This window comes from Centropristis striata, chromosome 20 (genome assembly GCF_030273125.1).
Source record: "Centropristis striata isolate RG_2023a ecotype Rhode Island chromosome 20, C.striata_1.0, whole genome shotgun sequence".
NCBI lineage: Eukaryota > Metazoa > Chordata > Actinopteri > Perciformes > Serranidae > Centropristis > Centropristis striata.
The window spans coordinates 3,114,796-3,140,172 of NC_081536.1; the positions used below are offsets into that span (position 1 = coordinate 3,114,796).

General features: G+C 36.2%; 1 protein-coding gene across 1 annotated transcript; it reads left to right on the forward strand.

Annotated features, from left to right (window-relative positions):
- Positions 1-12,045: 12,045 nt before the first annotated feature.
- Positions 12,046-25,368, forward strand: socs5b (suppressor of cytokine signaling 5b). The gene is made up of 2 exons (XM_059323777.1): positions 12,046-12,331; positions 22,211-25,368. The coding sequence occupies exon 2, from the start codon at positions 22,230-22,232 to the stop codon at positions 23,919-23,921; it is 1,692 nt and encodes a 563-aa protein (XP_059179760.1). The 5' UTR covers positions 12,046-12,331; positions 22,211-22,229; the 3' UTR covers positions 23,922-25,368.
- Positions 25,369-25,377: the final 9 nt, after the last annotated feature.

Sequence of the window (25,377 nt, forward strand, 5' to 3'; positions counted from 1 at the left end):
TCCCTTCTGAGAGGCACAACAACCATGGCCCTTGTTCCACGGTTTAATTGAGCATTTCTGAGGCAGTTATGCCTTTTTGTTATGCCTTTATGTTATACTTCAGAAGTTAAAGCATACAAAAAGGCATATTCAGTATCTAATCAGCATTGATGATAGGCAAAACCATTGAAAATTGCTTTCAATCTGATGCCAAGAGATACCGGAGTCAGTGACCATGCCAATGCTTTTTTTTTATTAGTGAAGGTGGTCAATGTACTACTGTGTATGGAAGAGAAGTGTGTCATGAATCCTTAATAGATTCTAAATGCATTCACAGTTCCACTAAACCAAACATTAAGTTATGTTTTTACTACTTTTATGCAGGTATAATCTAATCAGATACATTTAAGATATACCAGCAATCAATAAGATGGCATATTCTAGAAGAAAGGTGTGTTTAAATGAAGAAAAAAAATACCCCAAATGGAAATTATAACAGATGGTATGTGTTGATTGTAACAAATCATATGTGATCATTTTAACACACCACACACTGCAAAAAAATGAAAAGTTGTGTGAACTCAAAATTTCAAGGCAACAAACTTTGATAAAATTTTAAGCTGAACAATTAAACTAAATATTTTACGTTTTGTTTTTGAGTTTGCTCAACTCTGAATTCAGATTTTTGAATTTATAATTGTACATTGTAATAACTTTTAATCCTTACTTCTGCTAACTTCTGCAATGTGCTGAATTGGCACGATTGTAACGCCGCTATGAAATGTCAGCTAATGTTGCGACCACAATTTTGAGTTAGCATTGATACGCTAATGGCTACTCTTGTAGCTGTAACAAGCAGCGCCGATAGCATCAGTTAGCTGGTAGCGTCAGTTAGCCGATAGCATCAGTTAGCTGCTAGCATCAGTTAGCTGCTAGCTTTCGCTAATGACTGAATTTCAGCACTTTCCCGCATTTCACAACAAAGAAATAAGAGTTATCAGAACTATTGTCCCTTGTTGTGAACCCCAACTTAAAGATATACGTAACAACAACTCACCAACTTGTTTTTGAGCAGACAACTGGCTTCCTTTGTTGTGCTAACTTACATTATTGTCCTAAATGTCAATAATTTATATTTCCAAGTTTTACTAACTTAAATCACTGTTTTAGGCCAAAAAATACAAGTTGGCTTTTTTTTTTGCAGTGTATGAGATCATTTGGTCATGGTAGAGAGTCTTTGGTGCTTTAGCTCTACTGGTAGATTTGTAATTGAGGGGCATCTCCCCCTGTGGTGTCAAGACACTGGTGGTGGTGGTGGCAGAAGATCCTGCGGGCCTGTAGGCTGATGAATATGGAAGACTCGATGGTGACTGGGAGGCTGTTGTTGTTACCCACAGGTCAGAATACCCACAACATTGTTAATAAAAGTACGTATGTAAAGCTGAGAACACTGATACCAACATGGTAAAGATTTTTTTTAAAGATTTTTTAAAGGACATAATAGCCCAGGATTTCAAAGGGTTAAATTATCTTTAAAATGGGAAGTGTCAAAAAAGCATTTCTTATCCACTGGGGTGCCTCAAGGGTCAGTGCTAGGTCCCCTTCTCTTTTCAATTTACACCCCTTCACTTGGCGCAATCATCCCCAATAATGTTTTTTCATACCATTGTTACACTGATGATAACCAGCTGCTCCTGAACTTCCCGCCAAATGACCTCATTGTCTCAGCTTGTATCTCTGCTTGCCTTGCTGATATCAGACAGAGCACCACCTTCAGCTCAACCTCTCCAAGACTGAGCTTATTCATTCCGGCCCGCCCTATATATAATCATAATTAATATTTAGCTCGGATCTATGCAACAAGTTCTCCACAGAACTTGGGTGTCATGGCAACGCTTTATAATAAGGTCCTTAACAACCATTAATTAACCAGTAATAAGGCATTGTTCTCGCTTTAGATCCTGTAGTTGCAAAAAGCATAGTTAACTTATAGTTAACTTATAATAGATGAGCAATAAAGTATATTTTAATATCAATAAGCAAACAAAATAAGATTAATAAAGGCATGGCAAAGACATAATGGGTGGGTGATGGGTGTTTGTAATGCCATTATTAACACCTATATAAGCTTATAAACACACAATAATGTTAATAAGCATATTGTAAGGACTTACAAGGGCCTTATTACTTGTTAATTAATGGTTATTACAAGGACCTTAATATAAAGCGTTACCGGTGTCATGATTGATGACCAACTGACCTTTAAGGTTCATGTGGCCACAATTCCCCGACTGTGTCGATTCAAATAAAAAATCAAATCAATCAAAATCAACATTTCATTGATTCAACCTATACAACAGCTATACCGAGCAATCAACACAACTTTAGGTACAGGACCTTGTGATATCACATTAAGACTATTGCAACTGTCTACTGGCAGGTCTTCCTACTGCACCGCCAAGCCAACTTGTATTTTTTGGCCTAAAACAGTGATTTAATTTGGTAAAACTTGGAAATATAAATTACTGACATTTAGGGCAATAATGTAAGTTAGCACAACAAAGGAAGCCAGTTGTCTGCTCAAAAACAAGTTGGTGAGTTGTTGTTACTTATATCTTTAAGTTGGGGTTCACAACAAGGGACAATAGTTCTGATAACTCTTATTTCTTTGTTGTGAAATTCGGTCATTAGCGAAAGCTAGCGGCTAACTGATCTAGCGGCTAACTGATGCTAGCGGCTAACTGATCTAGCGGCTAACTGATGCTAGCGGCGCTGCTTGTTACAGCTACAAGAGTAGCCATTAGCATATCAATGCTAACTCAAAATTGTGGTCACAACATTAGCTGACATTTCATAGCGGCGTTACAATCGTGCCAGAGAAATTCAGAGTTGAGCAAACTCAAAAACAAAACTTAAAATATTTCGTTTAATTGTCCAACTTAAAATTTTATCGAAGTTTGTTGCCTTGAAATTTTGAGTTCACCCAACTTTTCTTTTTTTTGTAGTGTAATAAAGTTTATATATATATACCTCTGTCCTAATGGAATCAGACTTGGCACTAACTCATGTGTTGTCTTTTCACTTCATCTTTGCTTGTGTTGCATTAACTCTCAAATCTACATCGTTTTGGATAACAGCGTCTGCTAAATGACATTGTAGAATTGTAGAATGGTACTTGGCTTTTCGTCTGTAGCCTCAGGCAATAAAAACCAGTGCATCAAATTTAGATTATGCATCCTATTCAACACGAGATCAAAACTCACTCTGCTGACTGTCTTGTGACTGTCTGGGGACATATTGTGTTCATATTTGTATTCTGGGTTTCTACTAAAACATATTAACATAAGTATACATGTATTTGCCCTTTGTCTAAAACGCTCACTTTCTCCTGATTGAAGTTCATTTATTAAGGTATCGCAAAAGATCAGGTTGAGAGAAGGTCACAAAATAATTATTTAACATCTCTAAAAAAAACAAAGTGTCGTTTAACTGGAGATGAATGCTGACAAAGTTTTCAAGAAGCCTGATATGATGTACTAAAATCGAGTTTTCATGTCCCCTTTAAAGTACTCTTTTGATGACTGGGCTAATCATTAAATGAATAAATATGAGTCCTTAATCAATATTGCATTGTATTATTATATTATTGATATTAATATTGTTGATACCTGATTATCAAATGGTAGTCTAAAATAATTAAGATAATCGTAATAAAACAGCATATTTCAGACACAAAAGTCAAAAGTAATAAATGTTATTGTCAACCAAACAACGCAACAAATAGTTACACAGAGGATTGAAATTGTGTTTCCCCATACTCCAATGTGTGAGTAAAATTTCGAGTGTTTCGAGTGGTAAATTCCTGTTTGTATTCAAAAATTTTTTAAATGAAGGCAGGGGATTTATAACTTAAGGGGGTTATTGCTAATGTTTGAAACTCACAAAGTCAGAACTAATCTCAAGTACAGATGTGTGTCAGTTTTGGGTGTAAAATTATGGAATTATGGACTAAATGATGAAATAAAGATGTATAACTCTATGTTAGTTTTCAAGAAGACTTTAAAGTCTAAAATTATCAAGGGTTACAATGAAATTTGATTGAATTTGATTTTTCAGTTTAAGGCAGTTTTGTGTCTTTTCTGGTCATTTTGTGTCTTTTTTGGTCATTTTGTTTACCTTTTTTGGTCATTTTGTGTCTTTTTTGTGTCTTTTTTTTCTTTTTTGGGTTATTTTTTTTCTTTCTTTTGTCATTTTGTGTCTTTTGTGGTCATTTTGTGTCTTTTTTGGTCATTTTGTATCTTTTTTTTTGTCTTTTGTGTCTTTTCTGGTCATTTTGTGTCTTTTTTGGTCATTTTGTTTACCTTTTTTGGTCATTTTGTGTCTTTTTTGTGTCTTTTTTTTCTTTTTTGGGTTATTTTATTTCTTTTTTTGGTCATTTTGTGTCTTTTTTTGGTCATTTTGTGTCTTTTGTGGTCATTTTGTGTCTTTTTTGGTCATTTTGTTTGTTTTTAGGGTGATCTGAACTGTGCGTGTGAGATTGTGTTCAGTGAGCGGGGGTCGCGGACAACATGCATGTTAAATTGGGGGTCGCGACTCAAAAAGGTTGAGAACTACTGATTTAAGGTATCATGTGTTTTGTAACAATGTGAATTATTCAGTTAATGTAATGTATATAATGTATACATGTAGATGGTACAGGAGTGGCAAAAATAAGCCTTTAGTGGGGCTTCAGCCTATTCCTTTTTTCGGTTGCTGTCTGGTGGATAATTTTGTAAAAACATGATTTTTCTTTGTTTTTTTGTAACCGAAATAAAGCAGTCATTCAAAATATAACAAACAACATATAACATACACCACAAATAGTGCAAATGGATAGCAACAATGGACCTATAACTTACAAGGAATCTGTAAATGGGATCTGGATGTTGATGCAATTTTGTTTGCACATTACTGCCACAAGATGGCGTCCTTACCTTTGTTGCCACTTCAGTCACGCCTGCCTCAGCAACTACATGCTGTCTAGAATCAATATCAATTCAAATCTTTTTTTTAACTCCTAAATTATATCACCAATATTATTGGCATGGAACTGTGCATCAGTTTTGTCCTGAATTTGTTGAATGTACATTTTTTTAGAGACACAAATCTACTTCTCTACGAGAAAAGGAAGGAAAACTGTCCAGGAAGACGTCTTAGAATAATTCAAGATTACCATCTGGTTCAATAAACATGTTCAATTGATTATTTTATACCTTTAATTTCAGTTAAAAAGACAGATGTTGGACAAAACCTCCATCAAACTTTATTCCAACACTATTTTTTATTTCTAAAGGGTTTGATGTTACATTGTTACTTTTGACATACAAAACATTTATTGTAGGGCTGTCTGCATATGACAAAAATCTTAATCACAATTATTTTGGCCAATATGAAATAATTAATATTGATTTAGGAAACATCATGCATTTATTGTATTGCATTTATTTTAAAGCTTTTTTTTTTTTTTTAACAGTGGCTTTTTTTGGGAATTTGATATAATTCAGTTGTAAAACATTGAAAAAGAAAATTTAAATGAAGGAGAAATAGAATAAATAAATAATATATGAATATATACATTTAAATATATAATAAAGACATAATAACTAAAAAAAATAAGATAAATAAAATAAATAATATCAAAATAAATATGATGAACTATGTTCCACGACCTACTAAAAACACATAAATATCCAATATATAATTAATTCATAAAAATAAATCTACAAAAATAATATAATAATAATAAAATTACAAAAAAAAGTTCATTAGCAAATATGTTGTTGTGCACAACCTACACAACCCAAAAAACAAACAAAAAAACTAAATATATTCAATTTATTTATGATAAGCTATATTCATCATATTCCAATGAGTAACTAAAGAAATTGTAGACATTAGTTTTCTCTTAATTATCTTGTATTTAAAATAATTTGATGCCAAAATAATATACATATACATACATAAAATACATTTTATTATTATTATTATTATTATTATTATTATTATTATTATTACTATTATTATTATTATTATTATTATTATTATTATTATTATTATTATATCAAATGTAATAATTTGTAATAATTAAGTACTCTTTTGATGTATAAATACTACAGTTAAATAATTGGAATTAAAATAATTTGATGCCAAAATAATTGAAAATACATTTTATTTTTATTATTATAATAATAATAATAATAATAATAATTATTATTATTATTATTATTATTATTATTATTATTATTATTATATTATTATCATCATTAATATTATTATTATTATTATTATTATTATTATTATATTAAATGTAATAATTTGTAATAATTAAGTACACTTTTGATGTATAAATACTACAGTAAAATAATTGGAATTTGAAATGTAATCTGCACACCAAGCATAGCAACCTATCAATCCACCCAAGCGTCTTCATCGATCCATCTATTTAATATCACGACTGATCCGGATCCAAATCTATTTGTGCACTGAGTGACTGCCTGCCCACATATTATCTGTCAGCACTTATATGATTTGTTTCAGCTTCTCGGGTGTCATCCTAGCACCTTGCTGCAATAAATTAAAGGTTACTACACTTTAAACATTTCCTTCTCTGTGATTGGCACCTCACTTAAAACTTTTCAAACTGATCCTGGTAGAATGAACTCCACCACTGGCTGCAGTCCTTCTTATAAACCAGGGGCGTCAATCTCTGGCCCGCGGGCCAAATTTGGCCCGCAGTGTAATTTTATTTGGCCCGCGAGGCAATACCAAATTATTATATTATTATTGTACTATAAAAGCTGACCCGCCGGTATTATACGGCGCATTTACCGCTAATACTACAAATCCCACAATGCCCTGCTGTTGTTTTGGCGCGTCAATCAGGACAGGACCCAGAAACACTCCTCTGTGACAGTCGTCATAGCAACCTCAAGCTAGAGCTTTTGTGTCTTTTTTTTAGTAATTTTGTATCTTTTTTGGTCATTTTGTGTCTTTTTTGCTCATTTTATGTCTGTTTTGGTCATTTTATGTCTGTTTTGGTCATTTTCTGTCTTTTTTGGTCATTTAGTGTCTTTTTTTTTGTCATTTTATGTCTTTTTTGGTCATTTTGTATCTTTTTTGGTCATTTTGTGTCTTTTTTTTTGTAATTTTGTATCTTTTTTGGTCATTTTATGTCTGTTTTGGTCATTTTATGTCTTTTTTGGGCCATTGTGTATTTGAGTTTAACACCCCTGTTATAAACAGGGGTGACTCGCTTCACTTCAAATGTGTTTGTCATTATTGGCAGAACTAATGTGATACTGTGGTTTTGTGATGAACCTTTTGTCTTCCTGATCCGAGTGAATCACTCTCAGTCATCCTGGACACAGTAGTAAGTTATCATATCCTCAGTGTGGATTGTTTGCAGATGACTGGACCTTGTAGGAGAGGTCCATGTTGACTAAAATAGTGTGAATCACTCCTGGCAGAAAGATCAACGCTAATGCAATTCTCTTTCATTTCCTCTCATAAGCACAAATTAGATCAGCGGCTCAGAGATGTAAAAGCTAATGTGTTCGGACTGCTGGTGATTTCCCCCTGAACTCACCCTCCGCTCCGGCTAACTACTACATTACTCACACCACTTCCACTTCCCATTACGCCTCGTGTCATGTGCTCGTGAATGATCCGTCTCCAGGAGATGACCTCATGAGTGGGTGCGAGTGACTGTGAATGCTCCTGTGAGATGTTTTAATTGTTCAAAGATTTACTTTGGTACGAGCTATGACACATATTCGCTGCTCTTGGCTGTTTAATGCCACATGGAATCCTGCAGCACATGAAGCCTTTAGAGCATGGGTCTCAAACTCGCGGCCCGCGGGCCAATTGCGGCCCTCGTGACGATATTTTGTGGCCACCACCTTGATATTAAAAGTTTAATGTGAGTTTTATATGAATGGCACTTTACCGTCTTTTTTAAAATAATTTTGTCTTTTTTTTAATAATTGTGTGTCTTTTTTAATAATCTTGTGTCTTTTTTAAATAATTTTGTGCCTTTTTTTGTAATTTTGTGTCTTTTTTGGTCATTTATTGTCTTTTTTTGGTAATTTTGTGTCTTTTTTGGTAATTTTGTGTCTTTTTTTGTAATTTTGTATCTTTTTTGGTAATTTTGTGTCTTTTTGGTAATTTTGTGTCTTTTTTTTAGTAATTTTGTATCTTTTTTGTGTCTTTTTTTAAATTATTTTTTGTATCTTTTTTGTGTCTTTTTTTAAATGATTTTGTGGCCTTTTTGAATAATTTTGTGTCTTTTTAAAATAATGTCCATTTTGTGTCTTTTTGGGTCATTTGTGTCTTGTTTGGTAATTGTGTGTATTTTTTGGTCATTTTGTGTATATTTTAGTCATTTTGTGTATTTTTTAAAGTAATTTTGTGTATATTTTTGGTCATTTTGTGTCTTTTTTGGGTCATTTTGTGTCTTTTTTAAGTAATTTAAAAAATTTTCTGTCATTTTGTGTCTTTTTTCTGTCATTTTGTGTCTTTTTTTAGTCATTTTGATTCTGCCTCCAGCGGCCCACAGGTAATTTGAGTTCGAGACCCCTGCTTTGTGTTTTGTGTTCTTTAGAGGTCCACTAGTTTTAACCAAGCTGCCATTTCCACAAATTACCACAAATTTTTATGCATAGTTAAACGACTTTGTTCTGTACTTTAAAGTGATATTTAATAAATTATTAGTGATATTTACAGGTTTAGTCATGGCCTAATGGACCTGCTAAAGGGGTCCTTGGGCAAAAAATAGCTACACGGGTTCCACTAAACCCCCACGATCTATGCAGGGTGTACAGTTTTTCTATGTGGGAATAATATGTGGCCTAGAGGAAGATGGGAGCAACCCCCTTTGAAATATGATTGCTCAAACCCCCCACCAATTGGCTACTGGGCAGGAATACCAGGGGTGATCCCAGGTCCTGTGCAGTATCTACAACTGTGTCCAATGTCAATGCTGTATTTATTCCTGATATCATTTTTTAAATTTCCGCTAAATTAAATCTTATAATTGCCCCTGCCTGGCCCCAGGTGTGTTATGTGGTCATTTGATTACATTCTAATTATGTTATTATAATATAAGATGAGATAAGATATTCCTTTATTTATCCCCCATGGGGGAAATTCAGCTGTTGCAGCAGCACAAGTACAGAGTAAAGACACATTAAGGTAATAAAGATTAAGTAGAATAAAAATAGAATATTAAGAAATTAAACACAATAAATACGAGAATATATAAATAGTATACAATTAACATACATACAAACAAACAACCAAGACCAAACTAAAAAACAAGTAGTGCATATGAAACTCTGAGCAGAAATAATAAAGGGTTTAAAACTAGTTTTTGACACAATGGAGCTTTTTCAAGATGGGGCCTCTATCTAAGGGCCCTTACCTTGTGGTTTTAAAACATTTTTTCAATTAAATATACAAGACATAAGCTCAGAGGTATTTCCTGTCTTGCCCAATTGGTGAACCAGCTAATAGGTTTGGAATATAACAGGAGGATGGGTTGCATTTGGTGAGATTTATGTGATTATTGTAATTATTCTTATACACTTATACAGGTGCATCTCAATGAATTGGAATATCCTAGAAAAGTTTATTTATGTCAGTAATTCAATTCAAAAAAGTGGAAATAACACATTATATAGATCCATTACACACAGAATGAAACATTTCATGTCTTAATTTATTTAATTTCTTCTAATTATAGAGAGTACTTACCACAATTATTAGATCCTTCTTAATAATTAAGATAATTCTGATAAAAAGGGACAGTAAAATATTGCTGTTTTGATTGCTTCCTTTGTCAGTGGTCACCTAAATACACACACACACACACACACACACACACACACAAGATGTAAAATGACCAAAAAAAGACACAAAATGACAAAAAATAAAATAAAATTACCCCCCAAAAAGACGTAAAATGACAAAAAAAAATACACAAAATTACAAAAAATAAAATAAAATAACCCCCCAAATAGACATAAAATGACAAAAAAAAGACACAAAATGACAACAAAAAGACATACCTTCAGTTTCACTCATCAAGAGAGATGTTGGACAAAACCTTTATCAAACTTTAGTCCAACACCATTTTTTATTTTGTTTTTTTATTTCTAAAGGGTTTGATGTTACATTGTTTCTTTTGACATACAAAAAAGATGTAAAATGACCAAAAAAAATACACAAAATGACAAAAAAAAAACTTTAAATTACCCCCCCCCCCCCAAAAAAAAAAAAAAAGATATAAAATGACACAAAATTACAAAAAAGACATAAGATGACCAAAAAAAGACATAAAATGACAAAAAAAGACACAAAATGACAACATAAAAGACATACATTCAGTTTCAGTCAAAAAGAGAGATGTTGGACAAACTTTAGTCCAACACCATTTTTTATTTTTTTTTATTTCTAAAGGGTTTGATGTTGCATTGTATCTATTGACATACGAAAAAAAGATGTAAAATTACCAAAAAAAGACATAAAATGACAAAAAAAGACACACAATGACAACAAAAAGACATACATTCAGTTTCAGTCAAAAAGAGAGATGTTGGACAAACTTTAGTCCAACACCATTTTTTAAATTTTTTTTTATTTCTAAAGGGTTTGATGTTACATTGTTTTGTTTGACATACAAAAAAGATGTAAAATTACCAAAAAAAAGACGTGAAATGACACAAAAAGACATAAAAAGACATACCTTCAGTTTCAGTCGACAAGAGAGATGTTGGACAAAACCTTTATCAAACTTTAGTCCAACACCATTTTTTATTTTGTTTTTTATTTCTAAAGGGTTTGATGTTACATTATTTCTTTTGACATACAAAAAACATGTAAAATGACCAAAAAAAGACACAAAATGACAAAAAAGCCACAAAATTACCCAAAAAAAAGACATACCTTCAGTTTCAGTCAACAAGAGCTATGTTGGACAAAACCTTTATCAAACTTTAGTCCAACACCATTTTTTTTATTTTTTTTTTATTTCTAAAGGGTTTGATGTTACATTGTTTCTTTTGACATACGAAAAGATGTAAAATGACCAAAAAAAGACGTGAAATGACACAAAATAGACACAAAATGACACAAAACGCCACAAAATTACAAAAAAAGACATAAGATGACCAAAAAAAGACACAAAATGACAAAAAAAAAGACACAAAATTACCAAAAAAAGACATAAAATGACACAAAATGACAACAAAAAGACATACCTTCAGTTTCAGTCAACAAGAGAGATGTTGGACAAAACCTTTATCAAACTTTATTTAATTCATTTTAAATTTTTTTTCATTTGTAAAGGGTTTGATGATACATTGTTTCATTTGACATACAAAAAAAGATGTAAAATGACCAAAAAAAGACGTGAAATGACACAAAAAAGACACAAAATGATTTTTTTTAAAAGGACACAAAATGACCAAAAAAGACATAAAATTACCCTAAAATAAAATAAGATGACCAAAAAAAGACATAAAATTACCCTAAAATAAAATAAGATGACCAAAAAAAGACATAAAATGACAAAAAAGACACAAAATGACAACAAAAAGACATACCTTCAGTTTCAGTCAAAAAGACATAAGATGACCAAAAAGACAATAAATGATTTTTTTTTAAAAGGACACAAAATGACCAAAAAAGACATAAAATGATTTTTTTTTTAAAGCCATAAAATGACCCAGCCCCTCGCCGTGGCCTGGCTCTCTCTACCTGGATGACGTCAGTGCTCGGCCGGCCGGAGCCCCTCCAGCATCCTTCACCTCTCCACGTTTCCAGCTCGCTGCCAGCGGAGCGGCTCCTCCTCCTCCTCCTCCTCCTCCTCCCGCGCTCATTGGTGCCACCAGCCGCCCGTCACGCAGCGCCAGCTCCGGGGCATTCCCTATCCGCATGCTCCGTCGGAAGCGGGCCGCCTGCTCCCTCCCCTCCATTGGACCGGCTCGCTGTCAGTCGGGTCCCCTCTCCGGCTCCCTGTCCGCTCACTCCGCCGTCATATTGGCTGCTAGAAGCGGCAGAAAAGAAGACCCCCACCATGGTGAAGAACGGGATTCCGCGGCGCCTAAAGAACAACCTAGCCTTTTAAATCATTTCGGTTACTATTTAAGGGAATAATTGTTTAAATATTCGGGATGATACCATCAAGTATCCGCGTACCTTTAGTGCTCTCATCCGACACCGCGGACCGCCAGGGGGATGTATGCCTGACTTCTCTTAATAGCCATTTTCTGCAGACAAAGAGAGCTGTTGAATAGGGCTTTCTAAAGGAACAAGGGTAAGATATGACTTCCACAAACAGCCCGCTAATATCACCGGGCAAGCATGTCACATTTGTCTATTCAGCATCTCTGAGCAACGCTGCAAAACTTTGATGTGTTTGTTTGGATTTTTGTGTCGCTTTTTGTGTCTCAAGCTAGCAAGCTAGCAAGCTAACCCCGCTAGCTAGCTAGCTGGCTGGCTGGTTAGCCGCAGCTAACTAAAACCGCTACCATCTCCCGTTCTAGGAAATGCTAACTTGCTAGCATTTTTTGACAGCTCGTAAGCCTTGAACCGCAAGGTAGCAACCGTTGAAATAGCTTAATATCTCTCGCTATGTCATTTTATGAATAATATGTTTTATATGTGACTGGAGCCGACACCAAGCCGACTTGGTTTATTAATGTGAGCCCGGTTCACGTTATGCTACATTTAGCGGACTGTGGCTGTGGAGGGCTAACGTGTTAGCATGTCTGCTAACTTGGCTAACCTGAGACCAGAGAAAAGTGGGGCCTCCAGAAACGTAAAGGCCTACCAACCATTTCTATATCGTCACACTGTTAAAATAAAAGCCTAACTAATTTTTTCAAGTTTTACAGGAAACACTAAAAACTTTACCAAAAGTGTAACATATGACATTTATTGATCATTTCACTCAAAAAGGATGTAACAAAGGATGGCTACTGGCATAGTAATAACACTGTGTGTAAATTATGTAACTTAAGAGAAATAAATTTCTTGGGCAATTCTTTGAACATGCCTTTGTGACTTAAGCAAGATATGGTAACACTTTATATGGTAGCAGAATATGTACAGTAAAACTTATTCCTGCAAATGAATATTGCATAGTTACTCTGTGGTGCATTAAAATGTATTATTGGGTATATAACAATTGTTCTTCCCTTTGTTAGTAGTTTATGCTCAGATATTACTCAAAACATTCAAGTTATACAGAAAACTTTCAAATTAGTGCAATTAACTGGGGAAAAAACACTTCAACTTGAATTTTTAGATAAAAAACTCTCTAGTATTAATGTTAGCTATGTTAAGTTATCCCAAGTTTCATTATATTAATGTTTACCACCTTGACAGATTATGTTTAGTTTCCCAGTAAGATAATATCAATAGAAGACGCACAACTATCGAGATGTAACGCTTTTATAGCTGGTATATTGTCACCCTGTTAAAATAATCGCCTAACTCATTTTCCAAGTTTTGCAGGAAACACAAAAAACTTCACCAAAAGTGTAACATATGACATTTATTGATCATTTCACTCAAAAAGGATGTAACAAAGGATGGCTACTGGCATAGTAATAACACTGTGTGTAAATTATGTAACTTAAGAGAAATAAATGACTTGGGCAATTTTTTGAACATGCCTTTGTGACTTAAGCAAGATATGGTAACACTTTATTTTGAAGGTGTCTACATAAGAGTGACACAAGCCTGTCAGAAACATGACATGACAAGTATCATGAGCATTAATGTTACTTCAAAGTGTCATTAATGTTCATGACAGATCCCATCCCATCCTTAAACATAGCTAACATTAATACTAGAGAGCTTTTTATCTAAAAAATCAAGTTGAAGTGTCTTTTTTTCACAGTTAACTGCACTAATTTGAAAGTTTTCTGTGTAACTTGAAGGTTTTTTTTAGTAATATCTGAGCATAAACTACTAACAAAGGGAAGAACAATTATTGTATCGTCACACTGTTAAAATAATCGCCTAAGTCATTTTTTGTCAGAATTGTTGTTTTTTTGCCTGAATCATCTCCTCATAGCCACCTATGGTAAAATCTCCTACATCCTCAGTTGATCAGATCATGTGATTTTACCCCTTTAAGATAATGGCCTATGTCAAGTGTGTGACTTAAGCAGATTTTCTATGCCTAAGTCAAAATAAAATGTGACTTAGGCAATTTTTTGAACATGCCTTTGTGACTTAAGCAAGATATGGTAGCACTTTATTTTGAAGGTGTCTACATAAAAGTGACATGAGCGTGTCATAAACATGACATGGGATGTGCCATGAACATTAATGACACTTTGAAGTAACATTAATGCTCATGATACTTGTCATGTCATGTTTCTGACAGGCTTGTGTGACTCTTATGTAGACACCTTCAAAATAAAGTGTTACCATATCTTGCTTAAGTCACAAAGGCATGTTCAAAAAATTGCCCAAGTCATTTATTTCTCTAAAGTTACATAATTTACACACAGTGTTATTACTATGCCAATAGCCATCCTTTGTTACATCCTTTTTGAGTGAAATGATCAATAAATGTCATATGTTACATTTATGGTGAAGTTTTTTGTGTTTCCTGCAAAACTTGGAAAAATGAGTTAGGCGATTATTTTAACAGGGTGACGATATACCAGTTATAAAATCGTTACAGCTCGATAGTTGTGCGTCTTCTATTGATATTATCTTTCTGGGAAACTAAACATAATCTGTCAAGGTGGTAAATGTTAGTATAATGAAACTTGGGATAACTTAACATAGCTAACATTAATACTAGAGAGTTTTTTATCTAAAAATTCAATTTGAAGTGTTTTTTCCCCAGTTAATTGCACTAATTTGAAAGTTTTCTGTGTAACCTGAATGTTTTTTTGAGTAATATCTGAGCATAAACTACTAACAAAGGGAAGAACAATTGTTATATACCCAATAATACATTTTAATGCACCGCCGAGTAACTATGCAATATTGATTTGCAGGAATAAGTTCTACTGTACATATTCTGCCTCTATTTTAAAGGCTTATTTTCTTAACCAAAATGACTTTGTGGGTTAAAAAACTGGATAGTTGCCGTAAAACATATCTAGTTAAAGTTTTAATATTTGCAGAGATTTTATTGATTCCAAGAATCAGTGCAATTTATCAGTCATTTACAGACCCTGTGTGGCTCTTTGCCATCCCACATATCTTTCAGAATGCAAAATGCTGCAAATATCTCATTAACTCTGGTCTGGTCCGAGCAGAGAAGGCGTCCTCCCTTAATCTTGTCTTCTCTACAGCCCTCTCTTAGATCAGTCTGATCCCAGGAGGATGGGTGTGTTGGGCTGCCGGAGAGCAGAAGTAGCCTAGTTCTGTTTCAGGGCGGCTTTAAATGGTTGTGGACTGGATCACTCTATTGGTGTGGCCATTGTTATCAATGGCAGCAGTCGTGGGGAATATAGGACGACTATAGTTTTTAAGTAATCAATCTTGAATTAGCTCAGCAGAGTTCATTCTAGGTGGAAATTTGCAATACGAGATGCCCTAGCATTGTGTTTGTTCTGTCGACACAAAACTGAATTAGGTTCATGTTTCATACATTGTTAGAGCAGTAATTAAACTTGATTGTAACTTAAACTTTTTACAGCAAAACACACAACTCCATAGTGACAAATCTGTTGCCCTCACAATTCATTCAGTCATTCATTCACAGCTGTTTTTATGGTACAACTCTGAGCATTCTGTCTCTTTGCTTGTCAGTTTAATCTTCTCAATACTTGCCATTTATTATCAGTGTACAGTGAAGCCATCTCAATACACTACTGGTCAAAAGTTTTAGAACACACCAACTTTTCCAGAATTTAATTGAAAATGATGCAGTTTAATGTCTCAGTGTACTCTGAAATGAATGCACATTTGCAACATTTAAAATTCTTTATTGAGCATGATAGTGTTTTGAAAGTAAAAAAAAGATTCAAAATCACATTTTATGTTGGACTAAAGGACTAAAAAAAGACACAAAATGACCAAAAAAAGACACAAAATGAAAAAAAAACACCAAAAGACACAAAATGACTTACAAAGACATGAAAATAATTCAGAAATGGACAAAATAGCCCAAGACTCCATAGAGTTAAGTTGTTAACCCATTTCTTGTTCCCTGAAAAAGGCCTACTTGAAATGTACATTATTTTTCAGTTTTGGTTAAGCTTACCTTTTTTTTATTTACCTCTGGCAGTTCACCACTTACCTTTGTACCCTTTCAAGCTGTTCATTTGACTTGAACTGCTTGGATTTCAATAAAAAACTGGAAAAATTGGGGTGTTCTAAAACTTTTGACCGGTAGTGTATGTTAAAGTGGATTCGGCTAAAACTGCGTAACAAATACAGGATTGTTTCCTCAAGTGCTAGTACAACCCTGATTCAAAAATAGTTGCTACGCCGTGTAAAACGGCATCTATATTTACAGTTTATTACATTTTTCAGCATCCTACCTTTTTTATATTGGAGTTGTAATTCTAGTATGATCCATCATGTATAACGGCATGTTAGCTAGCATGTTTTTTCTCTTTAGGGACCTCTGTTAATGCCTGTATGAATATAAATATATACAGTACAGGCCAAAAGTTTGTCAGTTTCTCATTCAATGCGTTTTTCTTTATTTTCATGACTATTTACATTGTAGATTCTCACTGAAGGCATCAAAACTATGAATGAACACAAGTGGAATTATGTACTTAACAAAAAAAGTGTGAAATAACTGAAAACATGTCTTGTATTTTAGATTCCTCAAAGTAGCCACCCTTTGCTTACTAGAATATAAGACATGTTTTCAGTTATTTCACACTTTTTTGTTAAGTACATAATTCCACATGTGTTCATTAATAGTTTTTGATGAATCTACAATGTAAATAGTCATGAAAATAAAGGAAACGCATTGAATGAGAAGGTGTGTCCAAACTTTTGGCCTGTACTGTATATATATTTTTTGTTATATTAAATATTAATCCTACTTTGGCTTAAATAGAGTTTATAGACAGTGGCCTCTTTGAGTCGGGTGTCTTGGTCACTGGAACTTGTGAATGTTTGTATTTTTGAGGTGATTAGCATGCTGAGGGATAAAACACACCAACCCTGATGGAAAATGCAGCCAGTCAAGATGTAGCTGATATAACATTAGCCTCACAGTTCCAGTTCATCTTGGAGGGAAGACAACAGGGTATAAACATTCAGTTCTAGTTCATAGATCAGTGTTTTCCTGTTGGCAGTACAAATGACAGAATCAAGACAAATGTTGGCAAATTTAGGTTGTGGCTGGTAAGACTTAGTGCTCCAACAATAACTTTGACAAACGAAAGACAGTTGTTTGCATGTTTTGCTTTCTAAACTTGAATTGGCTGGACAAATAGTTCGAGTACACTTTGAGCCATGTTGCTCCAGTGGTGAAACCTTTGATTGCCTGTCTAAGTTGGGCATTTTTAGCCCAAAGGATTTTTATAAGAAATTGTAAAGACTATTAATATGCCATTGAGCCACCATACTGAAATCAAACTATATAGTAACTATGCAAGGCAAGGTTATTTGTATAGCACAATTCAACACAAGGTAATTCAAAGTGCTTTACATACACTTTAAAAACAGCAAGACACAATTGAAAACAGTAAAAACAGTCAATTAAAACAGGGAAATAGAAATAAAAATATAAATAGGATAAAATAAGATACAGCAGGATAAAAAAAGAAATAAAATAATAAAAAGCACAAGTCAAACATTGTGTAGTTAAAATGCATAGTTTTAGTTATTCATTTGAGTTATATTGTTGTAGATTATTTATAAAAATAGTATTGTTATACACTTATAATGGGAGTAACTAAGAAGTATATTAGACTTAAAGGACTTATTTAAAATATATTCTTATGAGAAATTGAAACCATCACTGTCTCCTGGCTGTAGTAAGAACATTTGGACCAAACCCATATTATAATTTGTAACTTTAGGATTGGTAATCATTTATCAGCAATCACTGTTAAGTGAGTTGCAACAAATTATTATTTAATTATTGATGAAATTGTGAGTTGTTTTAATTTTGGTGATTTATAAAACAATGAAAAGTCCTCAGCAGCCTCCAGCACATAAGCCATGATATATTATAATATAATCATAACGAGTGCATTATAATGTAAGACCAAGAAGAGCAAAAATTCCCTAATAACCTTTCACTATATAGTCATTCAAGTGGTTGGAGAGAAAACAAGACTTCTGCACCTCCTCTTGTCTCTGTTTTAGGTTTTTTTTTTAAAAAGCTGGCCCGATTGAATGCTTCAGACAATCACCATTGATTTCAGAGAAAGGCCAGTTTTATAATGGGCTATTCTTCTTCATGCACGACCCTTCAAATAGTGAAAGCCTGCTTTAATTTATGGAAAATTCTGTTAACAAAGTTGCTATTTCAACATTGGTAACAACTGCCTGCAAACACTGCAAAGAAACCAAAAAAACGTGTTAAAAAAGACTTATTAAAAATTGTCAAAATAAGAGCCTGACAATAAATGCAATAAAACATTCATCAATGTCAGCTAAGCGTTTTAGAGATGGGCAGAAAGTCTTGCTAATAGTTTATGCAAATTGTAGCCAAAGGCTCATGCCGGCATTTAAGTTCATGTTTAAGAAGCAAGCAGGAGCCTTGAATCAGTCTTTCATCTCCAAGGGCTTTAGGCTCACAAGTTTTGCAAAGAAACCAGGACGGGAATTCTCATAAAATGCATACAATTGCAATAGGGTTGATTGATATGAATGACTAGTATTTGTATTTGTACTGGTTACTGTATGAAGCACGTAAATATGTCCATCCTCCTCTAGTGATAGGCTCTTTGAACAGAGAGGGGAAATATGCAGGACTGTATTTCAATCAAGGTTATAATAGTTTTGGATTTTTCATTCGTTTTAGTTTTAATTTCGTTGTCAATTTTTGTTTTCAAATTCAGCTAGTTTTAGTTAGTTTTTAGAGTGAGTTTGCTAGTTTTGATTAGTTTTATTTTTTGGAAAATGCTTAGTTTTAGTTTAGTTTTTATTAGTTTTAGTGTTAGTTTTAGTTTTTTTGTAATGGGCTATTTGTTGGGTGCCAGATTCAATAAGGTCACAATAAGTTTATTAAGTCATGAAACCAGATAGATGAAATAGATTTCATATCAACCAAAAAGGTTTACGTATGAAAAAAGTTGACAAAGACGAAAACTAAGGACATTTTCACTATAATTTTAGTTAGTTTTAGTTAGTTTTGTAACCACAAAATACAGTTTCAGTTAGTTATTGTTTTTTAAAAACTTTCGTTTTTATTTTTATTTCAGTTAACGAAAATGTTTTTTCAACTCTAGTTTTGTTATTTCGTTAGTTTTCGTTAACTATAATAACCTTGATTTCAATATGTTGTTTTTTTTTTCGTCTTGCAAAAAACTTTAGTACCTATTTAAGTTGCATCTTAAATAACATTAGCTTATTCAAGATTAACTCAATTGGCACAACATTATTTGTGCCTCCCTAGGACAGCTGAAGGTCCATACAGTGTGGATAGTTGCCATAAAATGAGTAGGTATGATGTGGTACTGTGCTGTGGGCACAGTGCCAGTTGTTTCCATACAACAGGAATGGCACAATAAAAGGTGTTGTTTACCTCAGTGATGTGTTGCAGGTTTGAGTTCACCGAAAGTGGTGTCAGCTCCTCTTACCTGCAGGGCTTTGTCTGAACACACACGGTGACTGCTGCTTTTATTGTTGCTGCTCAGTATCCCACTTTTTTTTTTATTCCATAGGGGTAATTCTGTACCATAATATACACTTCACAATGTAAATATTTTCACATTGTTTAATTAGGAAAAAAGCCTGTCAGTACATCAGGGAATTTTTTTAGTCATTTTTAAATGCATTAGTGCAGCAATGACCTATTAACAATGATCATATTTAAAAAATGGGATAATAAAAAGAAAAATCTTTGGAATTGTTAAGGCCACATGTAAAAGGATTTGCAGGAGTAGTAATCTTGAGATATCATTGAAAAAAATTGCTTAATGTTTTTATATATTTAATGAGAAATTATGTATGGTGCCAATAATACCTCATGTTGTTGTTTTAATTAATGCTTTAATAATGAAAACATAAATGTTATGCTTTATAAGCGTAGAAAGATTGAGGATGAATATGACCAACAATTGATTAAGTCTTTGCAGGTTATATTACAAAAGCTGCTGGTCAGCACACCATTATTGCAAAACGTGAATTTTTCTGTTATCTTGCAGCCATTGGATTCAGCATGGCATCACTATTATATCTTTAATGAAGATTTAAAATATAAGGGAATTCATCTGACATTTAGTCATGTGGGAGATGAAAATCAAAGTAAGACCTGCAACACACATGCATTAAATAGGATGCATGTGTGTTACACTGAGGACATTGGCTGCATTGTTAATAGCAGATACGTTTTAAACAAACTTTAAAAGACTCATTTCAAAGCAGGCTCAGTGATTATAATTTGTACAGAATATATTATGAATGTAATTCACTTTAAATTGAAGCATACGGGTGTTACTATGATGAAAACCGTCAGGGAAATCATTCTTATGAGTTTGGTGACTTGGCATTTGGTGTTAAAGCATTTGGGTGCATTTACTTTGGATGTTTGTCGGAAGTCTAGTTTATCACTTGAGCTCCATCTCAAGCCAGCGATGATCAGATTGGGAGTACAGTCAGTTCATTCCCTTTTTTGATAGAATAAAAAGAAAGACGTCCTACGGACAAGACGATGCACAACTCTTACTCAGACTCATTGTGCAGATGCACATGGAGCACAGAACAGAAGAGAAACCGCAGAGAATGAGTCATGTCACATTCTGGGATGCAGCTTAACTGCGTGAAAAAGATCACATTTTTTCATAGCAACAAAATTATTGCAGGCTGTTTTGTAGGCGTTTATATCACAAACATTGAATGACTGTAAAGTGCCGAGACGTCATCTTTTGTGAGCACAAAGCAAGTCAATACGGGGGACGACACTGACGTCATGAGTTTGTTAGTGATAGCCTTGATACTGCCCTCAGGAAATCAACTTAATCAGTCATGTGCTAAAGAGCAGACTGGCTTCCTGTGCATCCCTTGTCTATCACAGCTGACTGTGCAAAGCTGTAATGTCTTTAGCAATGTTACGAGGCAAACTTCGTTTTGTAGGCAGGTCAACATGATGCCTGGTAGTTGGATTGCTGCTTTTAGCCCAGAGGCGGATGGAAAAGAAAAGAAGTGGGAGGGAGTGAGGGAGACAAGCTACAGAGGGACCAACATCCTTTGTTGTGTGCCTTTAGCCTAGTAAGTAGCACATGCAATTAATGCTAACAGGGTTAGGGATTAAAATTTACAACAAGAACACCCATAATTGGATTGCATGTTCTTATACACTGTATAATGTGCTGCTTACAGCTTGTACTAATGGATAATGTCAATGTTGGATAATGTTGAACAACAATATACTTGATAAATGTCCAGACCAGCTATTGTAATTTACTTGTAGGCACCACAAACTGAAACATGAGTGCAAAACTTGCAATCTGTACCAAATGAATCCAGAAACAGTGTTTGAAATTTGTAAAGAAATGCTGCATATTGAAATTTGTGTTTGCAGACCACCTCGCTGTAGTGATTTTGCTCGCTGTAAAATGTGCACTATTCAAATGCAGTTTGGTGCTAAATCCTTCTTCTAAATCCCTGTCAAATTCTAGTGCAGTGATAAATCAATGGCATATGTGATTGTGTATGTGCATGTTCTTGTGCCCTATCCGCTGCTGTTACAGGGAAAGTTTTTGGTCAGGTCTAGACTGGCTCTGTAATACAGTACATACCAGCAGATCAGCTGTGAGCAGATCCTGGGTTCATTTATAGCTGTGGCCTTGTGTCCCTGCACGTCTGCCTGGCAACTCCTAACTCTGCTGTTCCAACTACTCAAGCTCACCCACCTCTCAGACTCTTTGGCCCCGTTATACTCTCACCATGTCAAATTACTAGATACACAGTAGTCTGGGGAATTTAAATGTAGGACATTCTTTATGTAGCCTGTGCCTCAGTGTTAAATGTAGGCACCATTGCTGCCACCTGCGACTTAATCAGTTTTGTCTCCCGTTATCTTCAGGTCCCAAGGGCTCCTTTTGATGAAGAAAGTGGGCAACATGTGGAGCAACCTGAAGAGCAAATGCCAGACACTCTTCCACAACAACAGTTCAGGACCCAGTGACAGCAGGGTTGAGGCTGATGCCGTCCACTGCGTGGTGGATCTCGGCCAAGGAGGCAGCTCAGGTGAGGCTACGGCATCAGGATCCTCCAGCCCGTCACGGAGCCTCCTGCCCGTGCCAATGGTGACAGCAGGACGCCGACACCATAACTGCGTGTCGGACATCCCTCAGATAGTAGAGATTACAATTGACAAGGACACTGAGGATGTGCGGGGAGGATCAGGGGGTGTCCCCATGGCCCGGAGAGACTCCTATTCCCGTCATGCTCCATGGGGGGGCAAGAAAAAACACTCGTGTTCCACCAAAACCCAGAGTTCTCTTGAGGCGGATAGGCGGTCTGGACGCATACGGGGGAGTGGGAACCGTAGGGACAGGCGTTATGGAGTCAGCTCCATCCAGGAGATGAGCGACTCTGTATCTGGAGGACGCAGTCTGAACGCTCGGTCTTTGCGCCAGCGGTTAAGTGATACAGTCGGGCTGTGCTTACCTCTGCCCGCTCGCAGACGCTCCCGCTCATCGAAGAACCCCGTTGCCTCCAAACGTAAGATCCACCTGACGGAGCTCATGCTAGAGACCTGTCCCTTCCCCCCAGGCTCAGACCTCGCTCACAAGTGGCACTTGATCAAGCAACACACAGCACCAGTCAGCCCGCATTCCTCCACTGCCCTGCTGGATGCCTTCGACCCGGCCCACCCCTCTCCCGAGGATGAGGAAGAGCGTCTGCGTGAGCGCCGCAGACTCAGCATCGAGGAAGGTGTGGACCCGCCACCTAACGCACAGATCCACACCCTGGAGGCCTCAGTGCCGGGCTCCTCTCTCTACAAACTGGGACCAAAGATGGCTCCTTGCATGGGAGAGGCCTCTGGGGAAGGCCGGTCCTCAGGGGCCGGCAGCTCTGCGGGTGCTGGATCATCAGGGGCCTGTGGGCAGGTGTTGGGGGCTTCGGCGTCGGCCCAGGACTGTGACTCCGAGGAGGATTCCACCACCCTCTGTCTGCAGGCCCGGAGGCCCAAACAGAGGCACGCCTCAGGGGAAGGCCACCTGAGCCGGCAGCAACCCGGGCCCTGGAAGGTTCACACTCAGATAGACTATATCCACTGCCTGGTGCCGGACCTATTGCAGATCACAGCTCTGCCCTGTTACTGGGGCGTGATGGACCGCTACGAGGCCGAGGCGCTGCTGGACGGACGGCCAGAGGGCACCTTCCTGCTGCGTGACTCCGCCCAGGAGGACTACCTCTTCTCCGTCAGCTTCCGCCGTTACAACCGCTCGCTGCACGCCCGCATCGAGCAGTGGAACCACAACTTCAGCTTCGACGCCCACGACCCGTGTGTTTTCCACTCTTCCACCGTCACAGGACTGCTGGAGCACTACAAGGATCCCAGCGCCTGCATGTTTTTCGAACCGCTGCTTACAGCGCCTCTCCATCGGACCTTTCCTTTCGGCCTGCAGCACCTGGCACGAGCCGCCATCTGCCGCTGGACCACTTACGATGGTATAGGCTCTCTGCCGCTGCCCCCTGCCCTGCAGGACTTCCTCAAGGAGTATCACTATAAACAGAAAGTACGAGTTCGCTGGCTGGAGAGGGAACCGCCACTCAAGGTCAAATAGGGTGGGCTTCTCCATTGCCTGTACACACACTGCAGGAGGATTACAGAACTTAAGAAATTCCTCATTAGCCAATTAGAGGCTATTCTGACATGGCTCTCTTTCTGGTCGGGGATGGCATTTAAATGTAACAAGCTATACAAGATTCATTCTAATCTTCGTTTTAGTTATTACTTACATCACAGAAAATACATATGATTATATTCAGTATAACGCTGTCTGGCAAGCACATGTTTTTGTGTTGAACAGGTTGTTATGACAGGGAGGGAAGGCACAATTATCACTGCTTTGTGTCTTTTCTCTCCTGCTTTGTGCTAAATGTCTGCCTGATCCCACAACATCACCCTGCCTGTAGACCTGCCTGCATGCCTCCCTTATTCATCCCAAATTGCTATTTAGGCCCACATGGCTACATTGTACAGTTCACTTTGTGCTTTCTCTATTTTTTTTTTTCTTCCTTAGCTTGTCAAAGCACCTAGTGGAGCACCTTCCCAAGAGGGTTTTAAGGTGTGTGTGGGTTGAGAGGGCATCTGGAGATGCTTTTGTTATATTGCAGTCAGAGCTTGTCCCATGGATAGAGCTACATAAGGCACATTCTTTGCCATCTCTTTGCACGCATGAGCATCAGCTAAGCCAGGGACAGATTCCGAGAGGGTCCATAGAGTTCAGGACGGCACATCAGGGAAATGAAGTGCTTTCTAGGGACTATAGATTAGTCCTTTAAAAAAACAGTAGTTCCTCTTTTAAGCAGTAATGGTGAATGATGAATCCGTCTACTGTGTCCTATTAAGCGAGCAAGCTGACCTTGTCAACTTTATTCCCACTGTGCGGCATTGCTTTCAAAAACAGAATATTTTCTTACATTCTGTCCCAACCTCATTCATTTTCATTATTACACTTTATAGTCCCAGCAGTTTGTTTATTGGCCACAGACACTTCTCTTCTCTGAGCACACCATTTTTGCATATGCACACGGTTAATTTAACCCGAATGAAACTTAGCTCCTAGGTTAACATTTGAGCAGTCTGGTGTCTTTATGGAGTTGTGTTGTGGAGTGTTTAGTGTTACACCAAGCTTCCTTCGGTTTGTATCTTTTGGTGGCATCTGACGTACAGTTAGCTCTGACCCTGTGTTTCCCACTTGGTTATTTTTCTTCGACAGACACTAGTGGAGATGGCTTTACTCTAAAACTCTAAAAAATTCTGAAAGCCAGCCTTTTAAATTTGACCATGAATTAATCTGCTACAGTCAACGATCAGAAACGGGGAGAACATCTAACTTGATGATGATTTTAAACACTTTAAAAACTACAACTTCCATGATTTTTGTTGCAGTACCCCTTTCCTTATTAAATTATATTTCCTTTATGAAACCATGTTAAAATGTGTTGCACTGTGTCACAGACAGGAAAGAGGTGATGTAGCTTTTTTCTTGGGAGTTGATGCCCCCCCCCCCCCCC

What these genes read in the sequence shown, in the direction of transcription:
- socs5b (XM_059323777.1), top strand. Translation starts at nt 22,230, where the DNA reads ATGAAGAAAGTGGGCAACATGTGGAGCAACCTGAAGAGCAAATGCCAG.